This window comes from Mirounga leonina, unplaced genomic scaffold (assembly GCF_011800145.1).
Source record: "Mirounga leonina isolate KUSES-001 unplaced genomic scaffold, KU_Mleo_1.0 Mir_127, whole genome shotgun sequence".
Classification (NCBI taxonomy): Eukaryota; Metazoa; Chordata; class Mammalia; order Carnivora; family Phocidae; genus Mirounga; species Mirounga leonina.
In genome coordinates this window covers 15,665,304-15,683,519 of record NW_023270316.1, presented here as the reverse complement: position 1 = coordinate 15,683,519, position 18,216 = coordinate 15,665,304, and the positions used below count along the sequence as shown (strand labels likewise).

Sequence of the window (18,216 nt, the reverse complement as noted above, 5' to 3'; positions counted from 1 at the left end):
GTAAATTGCCACAGCTAGAAATGTAACTCAAGGGGCATATGTTATGGACAGGAGGTCACCAGTAACTTAATGTATGAAGAGATAAATATTTTTTAGTATCTTCTAGTCTGAAAGAAATATTTACATAGCAACAGAATGGAGAGCCAAACATTCTTAAATAGTTAAATTTAAAAGTTCTTTCTGTGAAGGAAATGACAGAAGGGTAAGCTACTCAAGTTACTTTTGAATGCAAGTGAATTTAAAGGTTAAATTTTACCTAACAGTACTTTGGATCAGTATGGATCATTATTGGAAGTCAATTCAGGGGCACTTGGGTGGCTCAGTCGGTTAAGCGGCTACCTTTTGCTCAGTTCATGATCCCAGGATCCTGGGATCGAGCCCCACATTGGGCTCCTTGCTCAGAGGGGAGCCTGCTTCTCCCTCTGCCTGCCGCTCCCCCCTGCTTGTGCTGGCTCCCCCACCCTGCCGTGTCAAATAAATAAATAAAATCTTTAAAAATAAAGAAAAGGAAGTCAATTCAGTCCTACCATTTCTTTTATCTTTATTTTTTATTATTATTATTATTATTATTATTATTATTATTATTATTTTAGAGGGGGGAGGGTGGGAGAGGCAGAGGGAGAATCCCAAGCAGGCTCCAAGCCCCCAGCACAGAGCCCAGCATGGGGCTCGATCCCACGACCCTGAGATCATGACCTGAGCTAAATCAAGAGTCAGATGCTTAACCGACTGAGCCACCCAGGGATCCCATTTTTTTTTATCTTTATAAAAGATGTTGACATTTATTTTCTGTAGTTTGGAAAGGCATCGATGAAACCCAGGTCTAACTGATAGCTTTGGATGGATAGGTGGACTAAATTGCTTGTAAGGTCTCTTTTAACCCTAAGTCTTTATTATTTCATATGACAGTTATTTTTAGGACTGGTAAAGGCTCAGCAGGAAGTAATACTCTGCTGCATTCACTGTATGTGCAAACACTACAGCCTATAGTGTAGTCGGTCCAAAAGCCCCTCCCCCTCTTGCCTTCCTGGCAATTTGCCTGTAGCTCAAGAGGTTGTTTTATTTATTTTGTGGACCCATGAGACTCTACTAGATCCTGATATACTTTTTTTTGCTTCCTTATCCAGGCTCCCATTTTTGGTCACTTTCCTCATTCCCAATTATAGACATCTGAACATAGACTGTAGGCCATAGAGTGATCACATTTGTGGCCTGTACCACCCTTGGGCCACTGAATGTCAGCCATACTTGCCCAGGCTCATCCTGAACCTTGCCCATGTCTTCCAGTGTTTTTTCCAGCATCCTGAATTATGGCTAGCTTTTTCTTTAGGGTTCACAGGAACCATTCTAATTCAGCTCTTAGTCCGGACTCTTTCTGACCTGCCTTCTCCAAGACTGATTTTGATTTGATGCTTATGTTTATGTTTAAAATCTGTCTTATACTAGAATGGAGAAAGTTACATGGTCATGTCACCAATAATATTTAAATGAGGGATAAAGCCTCACTACAGTATGTATTTTCATTAAGCATGATTCTGTGCAAGGCTAATCTGTGGGGATTGATTATTTACAAGTGCCAGACGTACTCAGAAGTATTCAGCTGTTATATGGCTGGCTTAATTCCTAGGGATCACATCATTTTATTGATTAAGGTACGTAAAACCCTTAAAATATGATTAATTCTACATTGTCATGACATATGATTAGTTCTACATCAAAGTCTAAATCAGTGGTCTTCAACCCATCACTGTGCATCCGGAGAGCTTTAAAAAAAATACAGATCTCCACCCCCTGAGACTCAGATGGATTTGGTTTTGGAGTGAAAGCCAGGCAGCTGTGGTTTGTTGAAGCTCCAAGTTGATTCTAATGTGCAGAACCAGTGATCTGAAAGTCCATATCCCAGGTGCCTGGGTGGCTCAGTTGGTTGAGCGTCTGCCTTCAGCTCAGGTCATAATCCCAGGTTCTGGGATCAAGTCCCACATTGGGCTCCCTGCTCAGCGGGGAGTCTGCTTCTCCTCCCTCTGTTCTTCCATCTCGTGCTCTCTCCCACTCTCTCTCTCAAATAAATGAATAAAATCTTAAAAAAAAAAAGTCCATATCCCACATTGCTTTGTTATATTGGTTTTACAGTAGAGCCTTGAGAGGGATTCTTCCTATTCTGTAGCCTCAGGTATGGAATTTCTTTCCAGGAAAGAATCCCCAGTTAGTTTATTTTAGAAACTTTTGCTCATTTGTCTAATTTTCTGCCCTAAGTAGGGAAAATTGATTTGCTATGGTTTTTAGTGATAATTGACTATTAAGCTATGTGTCTAAGGAGTTTGAATTAGAATAACCTGGTACAGATAGCTGCAATTAATGTTACATGTTATTCTGGTTAGATTTTATAATTTGTTTTCTTTCAAACAAATTATTTTGTATCTATCAGACTTTGGTTAATCTCATATTTTACAGATTGGTCTAGGTTTAAAAAAAACACTAAGGCAAGGATGATGCCACTTGACAAAATACTACATAGGAATATTATGTTTTAAGGTAGAATAAAGTAAAACTGCTTCTTAAAAAAATTAGAATCTTCATTGACTATATTTGTGCTCTTGTTAGAGACCAAAAGAAGTACTCAGAATCCCAAAAGTTAAAGCATTATCATCTAAAGTAGGCTGGTTTTCATCAGAATAATATTGTAATATTATTCTTTGTCACATCTGCTATCTCATTGTTTTTAAGATTCCAGATATTAGCTCTGGTAACATGTTGGAATGCTTTTGATTTAAAATAATGGAAAACTCTCATGCAAGCGGTATAGACAATAAGGAAATTAGATTCTTACGTAACAAGAATTTCTGAGGCTTCTTCACAGTGGTTTATTCAGCATTTCTGTACCCTCCTATCTTCTGACCGTCAGCTTTGTCGTTAGGCTAGCTCCTTCATGTTCAAAGGTAACTGCAGTTCACTTTGTGGGCTTCACACCCAGATAATGACAATATTCAGTAGCTCTTTTTTGAGAGCAAGGAAACCTTTCTCAGAAGCTCCCTCGTCAGATTTCACTGGCCAGAGCTAGGTCACGTGCCCTTGCTCTACAACATCATAAGACAAATATAAGTGAAGGTGTCAGAAAGAGATGAGGGTAGATTAGTATGTCCGAGTACAGGGTTAGGCTTACCTCTTATTGGCAGGGGTGTTGGAATTTTCTGTGGTCAGTTGAGGCTAATCAGGATATATTTTGAAACACTTGCGGGTGGCATGGGCATTGGGGTAGGCAGGAGTGTTCCAGTGACTCTCCCCTTTTCTTACCCTCTTTTCTCCCATCTCCCATCATGTAGCTGGAACTGTTTTTTGAAGCTGTCCTGTAAGTTTTCTTCCTGCTGAATTTTGCCAGTGCTGCTTCACGTTAAGCTTGCCTTAAAATCTACACATTTCCTTATACATGTTTGCCGCCTGTTGCATGCTCATTTGACAGTATTTTTCTTCTTTTGTATATAGGTGAGAGTTAATACTTAGTTCCCACCTGTCTTATAATTAGAATTTAATTTCACAGTGAACAAATATAGATTGTTTTCTTGTGAAGCATGGTGACAGAATAAAGTAAAGTTGGTCACTGAAGAGAAAAAAACAGACTTCTTTCTTCTAGAGGGGATTTATTTAAGAGAACTGCGTGCAGAATCAGCATTTTATCTTTAGACTATCTTGTGGACAGGGTCAAGGTAAGAATAATGAATGAATAAAGTATAGGATACAAATGTCCTGAGCTAGTTCAAGTTATTTAATATATCATCTGAATGAAAAAATTTGTTGCTTATAATGTTAGCTTTTCTGGAAGGTCCATTTCATACTGAATAGTCCTGTTTTGTGCAACTGACATGGGTCTTCTTTCCACAAGTACCTTCCTCTTACATTATTCTGATTACTCAGTAAATAGTCTGAGGATTTTCTTTTCGTCATAGATTTGTAACCTGATGGAGTCTGAAACTTTATCTTGTAATGGATACTCTGTAAAGTATTATAAGTAAATAAAACAAAAGAATGCCATATTTAATTCTTTATACTAAGAAGGAAAAATAAAAACTAAGATTCAAAAGACCGGACCACATAAAGAATTTTACTGACACTCAGTGATAATATGTTTAGTGTATTTTCTGTCTTGTTCTATTACTATAACAATCCCAGGCTTATCATCCCATTATTTCTAAAGCTGGAATACTTTCTATGTAAGGAGTTTAAAAAGAGATTATGCCTTTTCAGTTATGTGATCTTCTCTTCCTGAAGTCTAAACATGATTTTTCACCTGGATGAGAGAAGTAACTAGTGACATTTTTGTGTGTAGAGCAGGAGAGACACCCAGTGGCTGAAATACTACTTCTCTCTCTTTTTTTTTCCTCCTAACCATTCCAAAAACATGATTGAGATTGAAGTGTTTAATGACTGTTTTTCCTACCGTTTGCATCTTCTGGATTGCTTTTTCAAGATTAATACGCCCTTCTCTGCCTGTTGATTGGAGCTTACCTCACATGGGAAACTGGAGCAGATTCAGCACTCGCAATTGGATGGGAGTGATCGCAGTTTAGACTGTTCATCCACAGATTCAGCAGAGGCAGCCCCCTTCACGGCCACCGGCACTGTACTCCGGTGTTATGTAGATACAATATAAAATCCTAGTATTAGGGACTAGCTTTAGATGTCACCAAGTCGGTGTAAGTAAGCTATTCAACTCAAAGCTAGCCCTCTAGTTTATGATAAAAATTTTCTGAAATTTCTGAAAAATGAAGACACAGTCAAAAGATTCCAGGTACTGCAGAAAAAGGGGGTGTCCATCCACGTGGATGCATGGACACTGCACTAGAAAGCTGTTAGTAGGAACTAGAAGCTGCTTAATGACTGGCACCGTTTTTAATACAAAGTCTGCTCGTTTACTTTGTTCCTGTCTTTACCAACCAACTCCCTCTGCTTATTCGAAATTTCTGCTTACTCAAAATATTTATTTCACTGTGGCCTGATCTGATGTCTTTGGTCTGTCCCAACATCAGCTCCTTTCAGTTTCAGTTTCTGTTGCCTAATTCTTTCCATGTTTTGTGGTTTCATTTCCTGAGAGAATATGATTAGCCTGACTTATCTTTGAGACCCAAATTACTCTGGTGGTCAGTGGCTAGTCTTCAGATTGGTGGCCGTTTGGTCAGGTCTTAGTTTTAGTCAACTGTGGAATGGAGTCTCATGGTCTCCATAGGATTTCCTCTTTGACAAGAGCTAAAGACAGTTGACTTCAAAAGGGGACTCTGGTCATAACAGTTATTTTGAAACTGTCTAGCTGGAAATGTAAGGTAATGGTACATCCCAGAGCTGTGCTTTTGCCATCAGAATCACCTGATGGGCTTATTAAAATACAGTTTGCTGCTCCCCTCTCCCAGAATTTCTAATACAGTAGAGCTGGGATAAGGCCCAAGAATGTGTGTTTCTGTTTCTAACAAGTTCCCTTTGGATGCTGCTGGCCCAGGGATCGCACTTTGAGAACCATTGTCAGGGTGTATTTAACTATTGTTGATGAAATCTGTTCCTAAATTTCATACTAAAGTCATCCACTTTGGAGGCAAAAAGTATGTCTAACTGAATGCTAAAATCCTTGTTTTAATTTCCTGTTTTTTAGCAAAACTGTGCTCTTATGGTTAGTCTTCTGGCTTATCCCCTGACCATGATTATAGACCATTTTATAGATTGACTTTATCTACGTTAGTTTAATCTGCCTTCTTATATTTAAATCTTTATCCCAAAGTAAAAAATTGTTTACATTTTAACAGTTTCCCTTTTTTCCATACAAAAGGGAATGCTGTGACTCCCAATTAAAATAGCAAGTTCTAGAAATATATTGAAGGAAGATTTGAAAGCAACCCCACGCTGTCGCTGGCTTTGTACTGAAGCAGACTCCTTTCTTCTCTCCACAGGGTTACATGAGTTCTTTTTTCTCCTAGTCCTGGTGTACTTTGTGCTTGCTTGCATTTATGCTCAGTCATTGTGGCAGGCTATCAAGAAGGGAGGGCCCATGCACGTGATCCTAAAGGTTCTGACAGCCGCACTGCTGCTACAGGCCGGCTCGGCGTTAGCTAATTATATTCATTTCTCCAGGTAACTCGAAACCACTAAAACTGTGTTCGCCATTGCGTCTAATTAATCCTAATTAGTTCGCCAAAATTATGCTCGCTTTGATTATGAACCCTCTTCGCGCATTTGTAATTTACACTAATACTCTTCTCTTCAATTCCTCAGTTACTCCAAAGATGGAATAGGGATACCTTTTATGGGAAGTTTGGCAGAATGTGAGTATCCTTCTGAGATGTGTTTTTTGAAACCTAACCTTGCTGTCTGCTTCTGGCTTGTTTTCCTTTTTTTGTAAATTATTTTCATCCTGATACAATTTTTCTATCCAGGGTTGGTTAGAATTCAGCCCAACTGTAAAGAGGGTTACAGATTTAGTTCCCATCTGTCCCATTTAGTTTCTTCTGGATAATAGGTAAAATGTGTAGTTCTTCATTGTTTTTGGAGCTTACTTACATGCATTCCCTCAGTTTATCTCAGGAAAAACTCAGTGATGTGGAGATGTTTATCCCTAGTTTGCACATAAAGCATCTGGGCTCATTGACAGGAAGCGCATTTCCAAATGTCAGCAGCTGTTACGCGGTAGAGACCAAACTCAGACCCAAGTTTTCTGATCCCAAAGCTGAAGGTGGTTTTCCTATTTTCATCCCTTTTTTTACTTTTTCTGCTGCAGAGCCAGAGAATATACCTATAATTGAATTGATCTCATAGCTTCTTTCCTTTATTTATATGAAGAATTCTGATGAGATAATTTTTCAACTAAGCATGATGGGAAAAATATTTAAAAGTTCCCATGATCTATAATGCCATTCTTGGTCCCAGAAAAGTAGTCAAGATTTGCTCTAAAAAAGCAAATTCTGAATATGAGACCATTCCAGGATTTACTTTTTAAAATATTTCCATAATTCTCTTTTAGTCTCATCTCTATTTAATAGGGTAGCTCATGGTAATCTCTGTAATGATCTCAGGACCCATTTATCCTCATTTTGCTGCCTATTTTAAGATTTTAAACCTACTACCTTTGTTTTCCTCCTAAAGAGGATGTGTACTGGTCACCTCTTGGACACGAACGCGAGTTGCTTCTCCTTTTTGAACAGTATTGAGAGCGCTGGTTTCTCCTGCTCTTGTCTCTTAGGTGACTCAGGATGTTTAATAGAACCATAGAATTTTAAAGCTGAACAGAACCTCAGAAATAATTTAGCTTATGCCTTTTGAGAAGCAAAGCGCACAGAAGCCCATCAGTGGAAGCTACTACTAAAATCAAGGACTTTTGAATTTTTGTGAGTGTTTGCTGCATACAAAATAGTGTTTTAGGTTGTCTGGCATCTTCACTGTAGGTTAAAAAGCAAAAGTTTTTGTTTTTTTTTTAATTAAGCTACAATAAATGCTGCTAAATTTTGGTGTTCTGATAACAGGTTTGATAAGTTAAATGATTAAAACGTCAAGATTTTTAGTAAAATCACACAGAATGGGATTTTTGTGTGACCTGTATATTTTGTCTACAGTTAGGTATTTTTCAGTGACAGCAGATAAGCAGTGTCTTATCTACCCATGCTTACAGTTACAGTATTCTGTCAATATGTGTCTTACTTAGTATACAGAGAATTGAGCCAGAACATCAGAGGTTCCCCCCCTCAGGTATTTGTTTTTGCTAATTAGCAACTTATGCAGGACTATTCCTTTGGCTGACTTCTTTAAATAACTGAATATTTATTTGTGAGATGTTTAATAAAAGTAATTGGCATCACAATCATTTACAATCTGTGATGAAAGAAAACTGCTTGATCTGAAAGGCCATGACATTTTGTACCATTCAAATGTAGTAACAGTTTATTATCAGAATTTACTATTACAAATATGTGAGCACAAATGTCGAGTATCCAGTTTTAATTTGCATGGCAGAGTAGAGGGAAAATGGTCAAAATATATCTGGAAAAGTGTATCATTAATAGGTTTTCAGCTTGTAACTTGTTAATATATTATAGTACAGCTAGTTTTACCTGTTTTTGCAAGAGTATCTTTATATAAAAGAAGTAAAAGTTGTAGACATCAAAGGTATGGCTGGCAATTTGAAGAAAGTTTCACTTTGTTAAATTTTGATCACGTTTATTCCAAAATCCTCATCAAAATACCCGATGATGAGAAAGTGATCATCTTTTTTAAGTCAATAAATACTAGTTTCCAAAATAAAAATGCATGGAACTTGGAGTACTTATATATACTGTTGTTTTCTCCGAGTCTGGAACTGGGTGGGTGGTCCTGTTGCCTCCGTTTTTGAAGCCCCAGGCGTCCCCTGCAGTGTCCGTGGTGGCCACCTGGTGGCGTGTCACACTAACACACGGACCGTTTTGTTCGTCTTCGGGACTCCAGCACCAAAGCCGACATCATTGAATGTTACAGTAGCCGTGTGTTTTATTGTCATGCTATTTCTGATTAATAGTTTTAGAAAATAAGTTCACATTATATAGTTCAACCATCAAAAAATAATTAACAGCCTGGAAATGAAGGCACTAGTATTCTCCACATTGCAGAAATTACATTTAAAATGTGTTTATTTTTAATAAGCAGTCTGTTATAGAGAACAGCATTATGTAGCTAGAAAAGCTAAGAAAAATGGGAAGCACAAAGAGATTTAAAGTTGGTCTTAATAAAGATATATGTATATATATAGAGAGAATATTGCCAATGTTCTATTTTAAGAAATGTTTACAAACTTAATGGCAAAATTTTAATTTTTAGAGCTCTACTTGAATATCTCTTATTATTGAATTACTGAATTTTATCAACTTCTCTTTGAAAATGCCTATCTTTTTGTGTTTAAAAGAATAATTATATTCTCAATGCAAAAAGGACTAAATCCTTTGTAATATGAAAACTTGGTTGACTTTGGTTTTCATTTCCCATTAGTTTTTGACATTGCTTCCCAAATTCAAATGTTATACCTGCTTCTGAGTCTATGCATGGGTTGGACAATAGTCAGAATGAAGAAGTCTCAAAGCAGACCTCTCCAGTGGGATTCTACTCCTGCATCCACTGGCATTGCTGTATTCATTGTGATAACACAGGTGAGTATTGATACTCAGTGTTTGTACTTTACAATATGCAGAAATGCAAACTTGAACAAACCTCATTTCAAAAGTGAAACTTGGGACTCATGAGGAATTTGTCATTTTGAAGAATGAATTTAAAGAGTGATAGATCTGGGGCGCCTGTGTGCCTCAGTTGGTTAAGTGGCTGCCTGCCTTCGGCTCAGGTCATGATCCCAGGGTCCTGTGATTGAGCCCCCCGTTGGGCTCCCTGCTCGGCAGAGAGTCTGCTTCTTCCTCCCCCTCTGCCTGGCTCTCAACTTACTTGTGCTCTCTCTATCTCTCTGTCAAATAAATAAATAAAATCTTAAAAAAATAAAGAGTGATAGATCAAATAACCTGTAATCTTCCGAGTGCTGGTATATGTAGATTGCAGAATTTAGTTGTAATTTACTTGAACTTGAGCTTTCACAATCAGTTTATTTAAAAATATGCAGAATGCTTAATATTAGGATAGATTCTTATTTCCTACTTAATAGCTTTCTTTCATATTTTCTAACACATAGTAAGAACTCAACATTTTAAATGAGTGAATCAGTGAATTTGAGATTCATCCAGGGGCAAGGACTTTTTTTTTAGGTCCAGTTCTGTTACCTTATACAGGAAAGAATTCAAATGAATATCTGAGGTTAATGAAAAAGCAGAATACAGAATGAGAAAGAACGGGATCTAGTTTTTGAAAAATCCAAAATCAAATTTAATCTTTTAGAAAATTTAGTTCTCTTAGCCTTTTTTTATTCGTTTTCTTCTCTTCTAGGACCTCCATATGCCTATGTGCAATGGATTTTATAAAAATTATTAAGGAAAGTATAAACAAAAATTTATACTGAGCTTGTGACCATCATTAGCTATAGATGAAAATGAAATATATATGTGGGCTCTACAAAGGACATTATAATCTTAAGTTTTAATGCATTAAATAAAGTGAAAAATTCATTAATGAAGTATAAGTCCTGTGCTTTATTCATCTTTATACTCATTGTATGTATTTAGTGTAGTAGGTGCTAAGTGAAATAGGTATATTGAATTTCATGATTGAGTTAGAAAGAGACCATATCACAGGTGGTGATATTGAGTTAGCAAATAATGCCTTTCTAAGGCATTAGAACAAAGGGCTAATGACAACTGAATTAGAAGTGATTAAAATAAGGGCAAGATTCTACCGACTTGATGTTTTTGATCCAGGGCTTATGGAGAGTAGTGTTAATGTTGGGTTAAATTCTCATTTCTCAATAAATAGCTTTTTTTAAAATTGAATTTTCATTATTTCATTGTAATTTTAACCCATTATCATAGACAAATAAGAACTGAGATGATGACACTAATCTAGAGTTTATGTAAGCATCTGGGAAGAATACATGAGACACGGCCCTGGTCCTCAGCAACCACCCAGGCAAGGTGCACGCAACTACATAAATACATGCGTATTTTCCACAGGTCACATGTTATATACACATCTGAAAATGTGGAGTTTGAATCTGTAAAAATGTGAATCATGGGAAGTGACAGGGTTTTTATTGGCTTTATTGGGGTATAATTAACAAATAGAAATTGTACATATTAAGATATACAGCTTGATGTTTTGGTATATGTATACGTTGTGAAGTGATTGTTCACCAAAATCAGGCTAGTTAACATATCCATCACCTCACATAGATATCAGGAGATAGTAGTTGTACAATAGCACGTCCTTATTGCAAAAGTTAAGTTTAAAAATAGAGGTTAAGGGGGCGCCTGGGTGGCTCAGTTGGTTAAGCAACTGCCTTCAGCTCAGGTCATGATCCTGGAGTCCCGGGATCGAGTCCCGCATCGGGCTCCCTGCTCAGCAGGGAGTCTGCTTCTCCCTCTGACCCTCCTCCCTCTCATGCTCTCTGTCTCTCATTCTCTCTCTCGCAAATAAATAAAATCTTAAAAAAAAAAAAAAAATAGAGGTTAAGGAATTGTGAGGGTATAATAATTTGGGGGGGGTGAAGAAGTAGCCCTTCAGTAATGGAGAGCAAATATTCAGCCTAAGAAGGAAACGCACTTGTCCAGGATGACAGAGGAGTTCAGCTGTTGAGCATGGTAGTAGGAGTAAGACCAGGATGGAAGATTTGAGAGTGAGAAGAGGAAGGGGTTGCTGACAAACCCCATAAAGCCTAAGAATTGGATTTAATGACGGAGTTTTGATCTGAATTCTTTGGAAGCCGCTGCAGACCATTCTGAGGGCTGAGTTGGCAGATGAAGGAAACACATGGCTACTGACGTGTGATGGCAAAAACATTATGGTAATTTGTGATTGACGTTTGGTAGAGATGGAAGGAATGTGTTTCCATTGAATAGCAATAAACAACAGCTAATGAGGAATTGCTGAGCTTTTTACTTTAATGGTAACAATATGGGGAAAGGAAGTCAACAAACAAAAGGATGAGTAACTACTGGTTATTCATAAATAACCTGGTTGCTTATAGTGAATATTAAAAATATAGTCTTCTTCAGGGCACCTGGGTGGTTCAGTCAGTTAAGGGTCCGACTCTTGATTTCAGCTCAGGTCATGCTCTCAGGGTCCTGGGTTTGAGCTCTCTGTCTGGCTCCACACTGGGTGTGGAACCTGCTTGGGGTTTCTCTCCCTCTCCCTCTGCCCCTCCCCACTGCTTGTGCGTGCGCAAGTACTCATATTCTCTCTCTCACACTCAAAAAGAAGTACACACACACACACACAGTTCCCTTTACCCTGGGGAGTGACATCTGAAATCAACAATTCTGACTTGTTCCCTTCTGGATTACAGAAGATACTGAGATATTTCAGAGTTATCCTGAGATAAGGGGCTTGAATACATTGATTCCTAATATGGTGCTGAAGGAAGAGAGATTTAGAAGAAAGTTCGGGTTTCTTCTCTTAGTATTTTCAACTTATTTTCTTTTTTTTTTTAAAGATTTTATTTATTTATTTGACAGAGAGAGACCCGGCGAGAGAGGGAACACAAGCAGGGGGAGTGGGAGAGGGAGAAGCAGGCTTCCCGCCGAGCAGGGAGCCCGATGCGGGGCTCGATCCCAGGACCCTGGGATCATGACCTGAGCTGAAGGCAGACGCTTAACGACTGAGCCACCCAGGCGCCCCTTCAACTTATTTTCATCCTTAGAGATGTCTTACTTGAATCGTGGTCACAATTGCACTTTTTATCTTTTGTGTGTGGTCTTATTTGATAAAAATCCCTTTTCTCTAGCTTAGGGTATCACAGAGGAAAAGTCTATCCCTGATGCCTGTGCTTTATTAGTCAACAACCTTTATAGTCTGGTAAATCTTAGAACCTCTTAGGAATGTTTATATACTCTTTAAGGGGATGTTTGAAAAGAGTTGACAAAGTATGTATGAGTAGACAGGATTTTTTTTCTCTAAATGTAATATTGTATTTTGCAGAGTATTTTGCTACTTTGGGAACAGTTTGAAGATACCAGTCCTCACAACTACCATTCACATCACAACTTAGCAGGGATCTTGCTAATCATTTTAAGGATTTGCCTAGCATTGTCATTAGGCTGTGGACTCTACCAGATCATCACAGTGGAGAGAAGCACGCTAAAAAGGGAGTTTTACATCACGTTTGCCAAAGTATGGGTTTGGGTAGAAAATGGCTTCTTCTGCTTATCACGTTTGTTCTGCTGTTTTGGGGAGGTTGAGCAACCCCGTGCTAATGTTGGTTTTTATGATGTGCTGGAGCACTAAGATATGCCCTTTATGTGCTTTAACTCATTTAATCTTTACAACCTATGAGATGTAAATGATATTATCTCATTTTACAGAACCTGTGGAATAATAGTTTCCATGTAATCTTAGGTAGGTCGGTTGCCTGGATCATAATTTCTTTATCAATAGGAATTTCACATTTTTTTCCTGTAGTATCAGAGTTTTTAAAAAATTAAATTAGAAAACAGTTTACATTTCTCAGAAAACACTTACTAATTATGAACTGTTACCATCAGAGTTATGCAGTGTTTTCTAACCATGAGGAGCTGTCTTTAGCATAAGTCAGATGAAGCAGGAGGCTGAGGACATACTGTGTTTCAGCCATTTCAGTACCTCCGTGTGAGGTCACATTGACTTTATTCCTCCGTTCTATGTCCTTCTTATACAAGTGGGATCTCAAAGCAAATTTGATTTCTTTTCTTTACCCATTTAACAAAAGAAAAGATGAGAGAAGTCGGGGTAGTAACACTGCAGGAGCCTACCTCCCCGGAAGGTTCTATTTTTCTGTCAGATTGAGAGAATCCGTACACCTTCATCCTGGCACCTCAGAACGGCATTCAGATAAGCTGTTCGTCAGCATCCCCCCAACCCAGGTGCGCAGTGCTCCGCATTCCAAGGCGGCTGTGGAAGGAGGGCCAGATTCCTTATTCCCAGCGTTCAGCATTTTAAAGCTGCTCCTGCAGCCCCAGGAACCCACTTCAGCTTTCTGAGTACCAGACAGGCAAGAAAATGCCACTTTGCTTTTTAATTTTTCACAGGGATGGGAGTGCTTTTTGTTTGGAAAGATAATATATATTTAAGATGTTTTCAAACTACATTTCCTGTTTTATTCTGTGTTTAAAATTGGTCCAAACTTTTTTCTTGAACTTAAGGAAATTATTTTTATATGTTTTAATTTAACTTTTTAAATGGGTTCAAACATCTGAAAGTATTTAAAAAGAACCAAAAGTATTTTTTACTTCTCTCCCATCTACTCAGTTATTATCTCCTCATATAATCACTGCTCTTAATTCCTAACTTACCTTTCTAGAGAATTTTAAATATTCCTGTGTATTTCCCTCCATATTTACACAAACAGTAGCATGCTAAACACATTTTTTTTTTTTACATCTTGTTTTTTCCTTTATCTTCAATGTACTGAGCATCTCAACAGCTACTATTTATTAACTTGTTCTTTTACTTCAAATTTAATTTTGGAAAAGAAAAACATGGCCATTCTTGGAGAAATAGAAAAGAGATGCTTGAAGAGTATAATGCTAAAAAATTTCCCATTCTTACTTGCCCAGTTCCACTCTCATATACTAACCTGCGGACGGGCCACCACTATTACTCAGTGTTTCGGGTATTCTTACAGAATTTCTTTGTGTATCTCTACATGCAAATACGATTGTGCGTTCTTTTTTTTTTTCTTTTTATAGGAATATTGCACATTTGTACCTTGCTTTTCTCAGTTTTTGATGTTGCTTATATTAATGTATTTTCATGTTTAAATTTGTAATATATACACTGTAGTATATTAAAATGTGTACATATAAGAGATTTACAAATGCAAAATTTAAAATCCGCATTTGATTAGAAACAAAATACTATCATAGCAATAGCAAATTTATTTTTACATTTTATTAGGTAGAACTTCTAAAGACCAATTGAGGTCAATCAGGACCTCCTAAATAGGTTAGTAATGTTTTTTATCTGGCACATTCTGGAAATAAACATACAGCTGTACTCATTTGACTTATTTGTCATTTGTTTCAGGGCTGTATCTTGTGGTTTTTATGCCATCCAGGTCTTGCATGTATTTCTGTCATTTTTAGTGACTACCAAAGAGATAAGGTAAGTAATATACATGATCACAGTAGGTTTTTGTTGTCTTTATTGAGAAATTATTAAAGTAGAAAAGCCCTATTTATCCACTGATCAGGTTTTCTGAATTCTTTAAAACAAAACTTTGAAGCAAAATAATTGAACTGGTGAGTATATAAATAAGAACTTCAAAATATAAAAGAAAAATGTTTAATTTTAGTTAATTAAAAAAGGATGAAAATCACTTTTATTATTTCAGCCTATTTCATAATACTGTTTTATAAATTAGACAATCCATAATCCATCTTTGTTACGAACAATTGATTCAATTTTTGTATGACACAGTGGTTACAAGTCAAGACAGATTTATGAAAAATCAGTCTAGCTGCTTTACAGACTGCGGACTGGAGCGCCACGCTCGAGGGGCCCCACGGGATGGTGTTGAGCCCTGCCTTCTCAGGTCACCGGCGCCATCATTTCAGCAAGCTCTGCCAGCCACCTCTTACAAGCGACACTGTGTGGGCTTGAACGCGCAGGGGGCTCTTGGACCTGAGGTGTCTGCAAAGGGTAAATAGATAGGAAGGTAGTCTGCAAAACTAAAGAAGCAACTTGAGAACATTTGAAAGGGCTTTTAGAATACTTTTCAGGATTCAGGTGGGGCCTGCTTTCCTCTTACCAGATTAGCCAGGAACCTGATTTTTCTTACCACTTTCTGTAGCGTGTGCACCTGAGGAGAGAATGGTTTAGCAAACTGAATGTGTCTTATTTTGGAGTCTGTAAACTTAACTGTTCAATAAATTTTGCCTTTGAACAATTACAGTTCTGAACATCAGTCATATTTCCTATTGAAAATTTCTTTAATAAAATGTACCCATGGTAAAGATAGAGGATAGAGCAGGATACCTACATATGTGTTTTGTATGTAAATGGGAAGTATATAGGCTCCTGATAAATTGAATGTAATTTGTCTGTTTTGGCATGCAGTAAAAGCATTCCCTTTCTTTTCTTTTCAGGTTATTACAATAGGTGTTATCCTTTGCCAGTCTGTTTCCATGGTTATACTCTACAGACTCTTTCTGTCCCACAGTTTATACTGGGAAGTTTCTTCACTTTCTTCAGTAACACTACCACTGACCATATCATCTGGGCACAAAAGTCGGCCTCACTTCTGATACTTGATTTTCTTTAAAGGAAAAGTGAATTGATTTAAGAGTGCAATAAGGATCCAAATACAGTGACTTTTTTTTTTCATACTTTTGGTATGAAAAATTGAACAAAGAAGGCAGAGCATGTTATTTATACAACTGCATTTAAGCAGTATCAAACTGAAAAAAGGTAATAAATGAAATGTTTTGAAATATGCTTAATAAACTTTCAAGGAAGTGTGTTGTTATAAGGTGACTTATGCAATTTCTCTGTGGAAATTAAGATGAAAAAGAATTATATGATATTTTGGTAAGAGATTCACCACTTGTAATGCCTCATCTTATATCAATAGTTAACTCAGGTTTGATAGTCCTATAAAAAGTAATCAGTTAAATGATTACTTGCTTATGCATATCTAAACTAACTCCAATTATGAAATCAGTGTAATGCACTGATTAAAAACTGCTTCTTCTTATGCTTTAAGGAAAATGCATTTCATATTGGAGTTTAAAGGAATTGAAAATGAAATTACTTCAGAATGTGAATGTAAAATATATTTATAGCTAAATGAATAAGTTTTTGTTTATTTATGTGTGGGGTGCTTCTCCATTTTCTTCGATCGCTTTTGGCTCTAGTTCAGGTTCTGGCTTGATTAGCAAAGGGTTTTTGACAGATAGTTTATGAAAAATAAAGCTTAGATACATTACATTGGTTGTTCCTTATGAAGAGTTTTAAAATCTGAGCACTTAGGTGAAGGGACAAGCAGGGTAACGTGTTTAAAAAGAAAGAAGAAAAACGTACTATATGATACGGTACTAAAATTTTAATCCTGATATAATTCATTTCTCTTACATTGAATCCCCAATCATAATTAAGCCGTATACACAGATTAAATTAACAGAAGCATTTCACATAAATGTTGGTTTCAGTCATCAACTATCCATGAATTCCTGCCCAAGGATACTTAATCAGGATTAAATTTTCTATGAATAATTGAAAAACAAAATACTCACTGGATTTGTTATAATCCGTGTTGGCACTGGATTCTAAGTAGTTGCCATCTTGAATCCTTTGTAATAAAGCCATATTTTTTTGTGTATGTGATGCCCCAGTATTGAGTATGCTAGCGACAAAATACTCTATCAAGTGCCTGTGTAAGGAATTGCTAAGTGGTTGTCAATACCTGCTGTATAAAATGAGTATTCCCGTTAGTAGTCACTGATTGGAAATTATTCTGTTTCTGTGTGTCATGCTGTTCAGGCCTTTTCATTTTTACATCTGGCTTATTTTTTTTATATTTTTTATCTACTTCCAAAGGTATTACATTTTTAAGCAAGAAATGGTGTGCTGATCTGGTAATTAAAGTTTTTAATTAAATAGTTAAAATAACACAGCATAACTTTAAAGTACCTATGGCTTCATCTTTGTTCTTACCTTACACCTAGTCTCATTGGAAATGAACAGTATTCTGTTTCATTTTAAAGGCAAAATATATATGTTCATGAGTGACAGAGGTGACAGAGGTCAGCCTGCTCGTTAAATCATCCTTTAACGGTTCTTTGTAAGTTATTTAATAAATGAGGGCTACATGTTACCTCTAAGAAGTCTGAGGTATATTTTAGGTTTACATGATCTGTTGTGTGATCATGACCCTTCCTTTTAACCACATCTCACTCATAACCCCAGGTACTGTCTGTTGTGTTCAACTGAGGTACAGTGAATTAAGCAGAATAAAAAAGGGGAAGCCTTTTCATAAATTTTATGAACTTGGCACCAGTAGAAATAGGGAACAATTTTTCTGTTACTTTACACAAAGAACATAGAAACTGTAATCCAAATACATGAAATGTGTTACTGCGCTTGCATATATGAAACTCTTAACAGGTCTTTTTTTTTTTACTTTATTATTTTTTAATTTATGGTTGAATTTGATTATTTTGTTATTCAAGAGCCATTGTTAAATGAAGGAAAACAGTTGTTAATAATTAATGAATAACGTATAAGACATTGTTAATAAATTTAGTAATCAGAGCTGAAAATTTATAGTCCGTAAGTCACAGCACAGCATCCACTCTTCTCTTGCTGAATGTTTGCATGGAGCTCTGTCGGCTCAGAGCCTGGAAGGATAAGCATATACTGCAAACTCTCATTAAAGATCAAAACTTTCCTACTTTTCTTTCTGTCAGATCATGCTTTTTTAAAATCTATTTTTACATTTTTTCCTTAAAGAAGATGAATGGTTGTGTGCAGAGCTCTTTTTTTTCTTTTTTTCAGAAGCATTTTGTTTCTTTTCTTAGGAAGGTGTAGAAGATACTTACTTTTATTGACACATGTAATATTAGCTCCTACTTAACTAAATGTCTGTTGTGCATC

At 36.8% G+C, this 18,216-nt stretch overlaps 1 protein-coding gene across 3 annotated transcripts in view; it reads left to right on the top strand.

Moving 5' to 3' along the window:
• The window catches only part of GPR180 (G protein-coupled receptor 180), a 30,360-nt gene extending 12,347 nt beyond the window's left edge, over positions 1 to 18,013 (top strand). The window contains exons 4-9 of one of the 3 annotated variants that reach the window (XM_035003180.1): positions 5,931 to 6,111; positions 6,253 to 6,302; positions 8,989 to 9,146; positions 12,568 to 12,759; positions 14,650 to 14,727; positions 15,711 to 18,013. In XM_035003180.1, coding sequence (XP_034859071.1) covers positions 5,931 to 6,111; positions 6,253 to 6,302; positions 8,989 to 9,146; positions 12,568 to 12,759; positions 14,650 to 14,727; positions 15,711 to 15,869 — 818 coding nt within the window. In that variant the 3' untranslated portion in view covers positions 15,870 to 18,013. Of the gene's footprint in view, positions 1 to 5,930; positions 6,112 to 6,252; positions 6,303 to 8,988; positions 9,147 to 12,567; positions 12,760 to 14,649; positions 14,728 to 15,042; positions 15,512 to 15,710 lie in introns of those variants that run through there. The other 2 variants (XM_035003181.1, XM_035003182.1) reach the window with 2 other exon arrangements.
• The last annotated feature ends 203 nt before the right edge of the window (positions 18,014 to 18,216 follow it).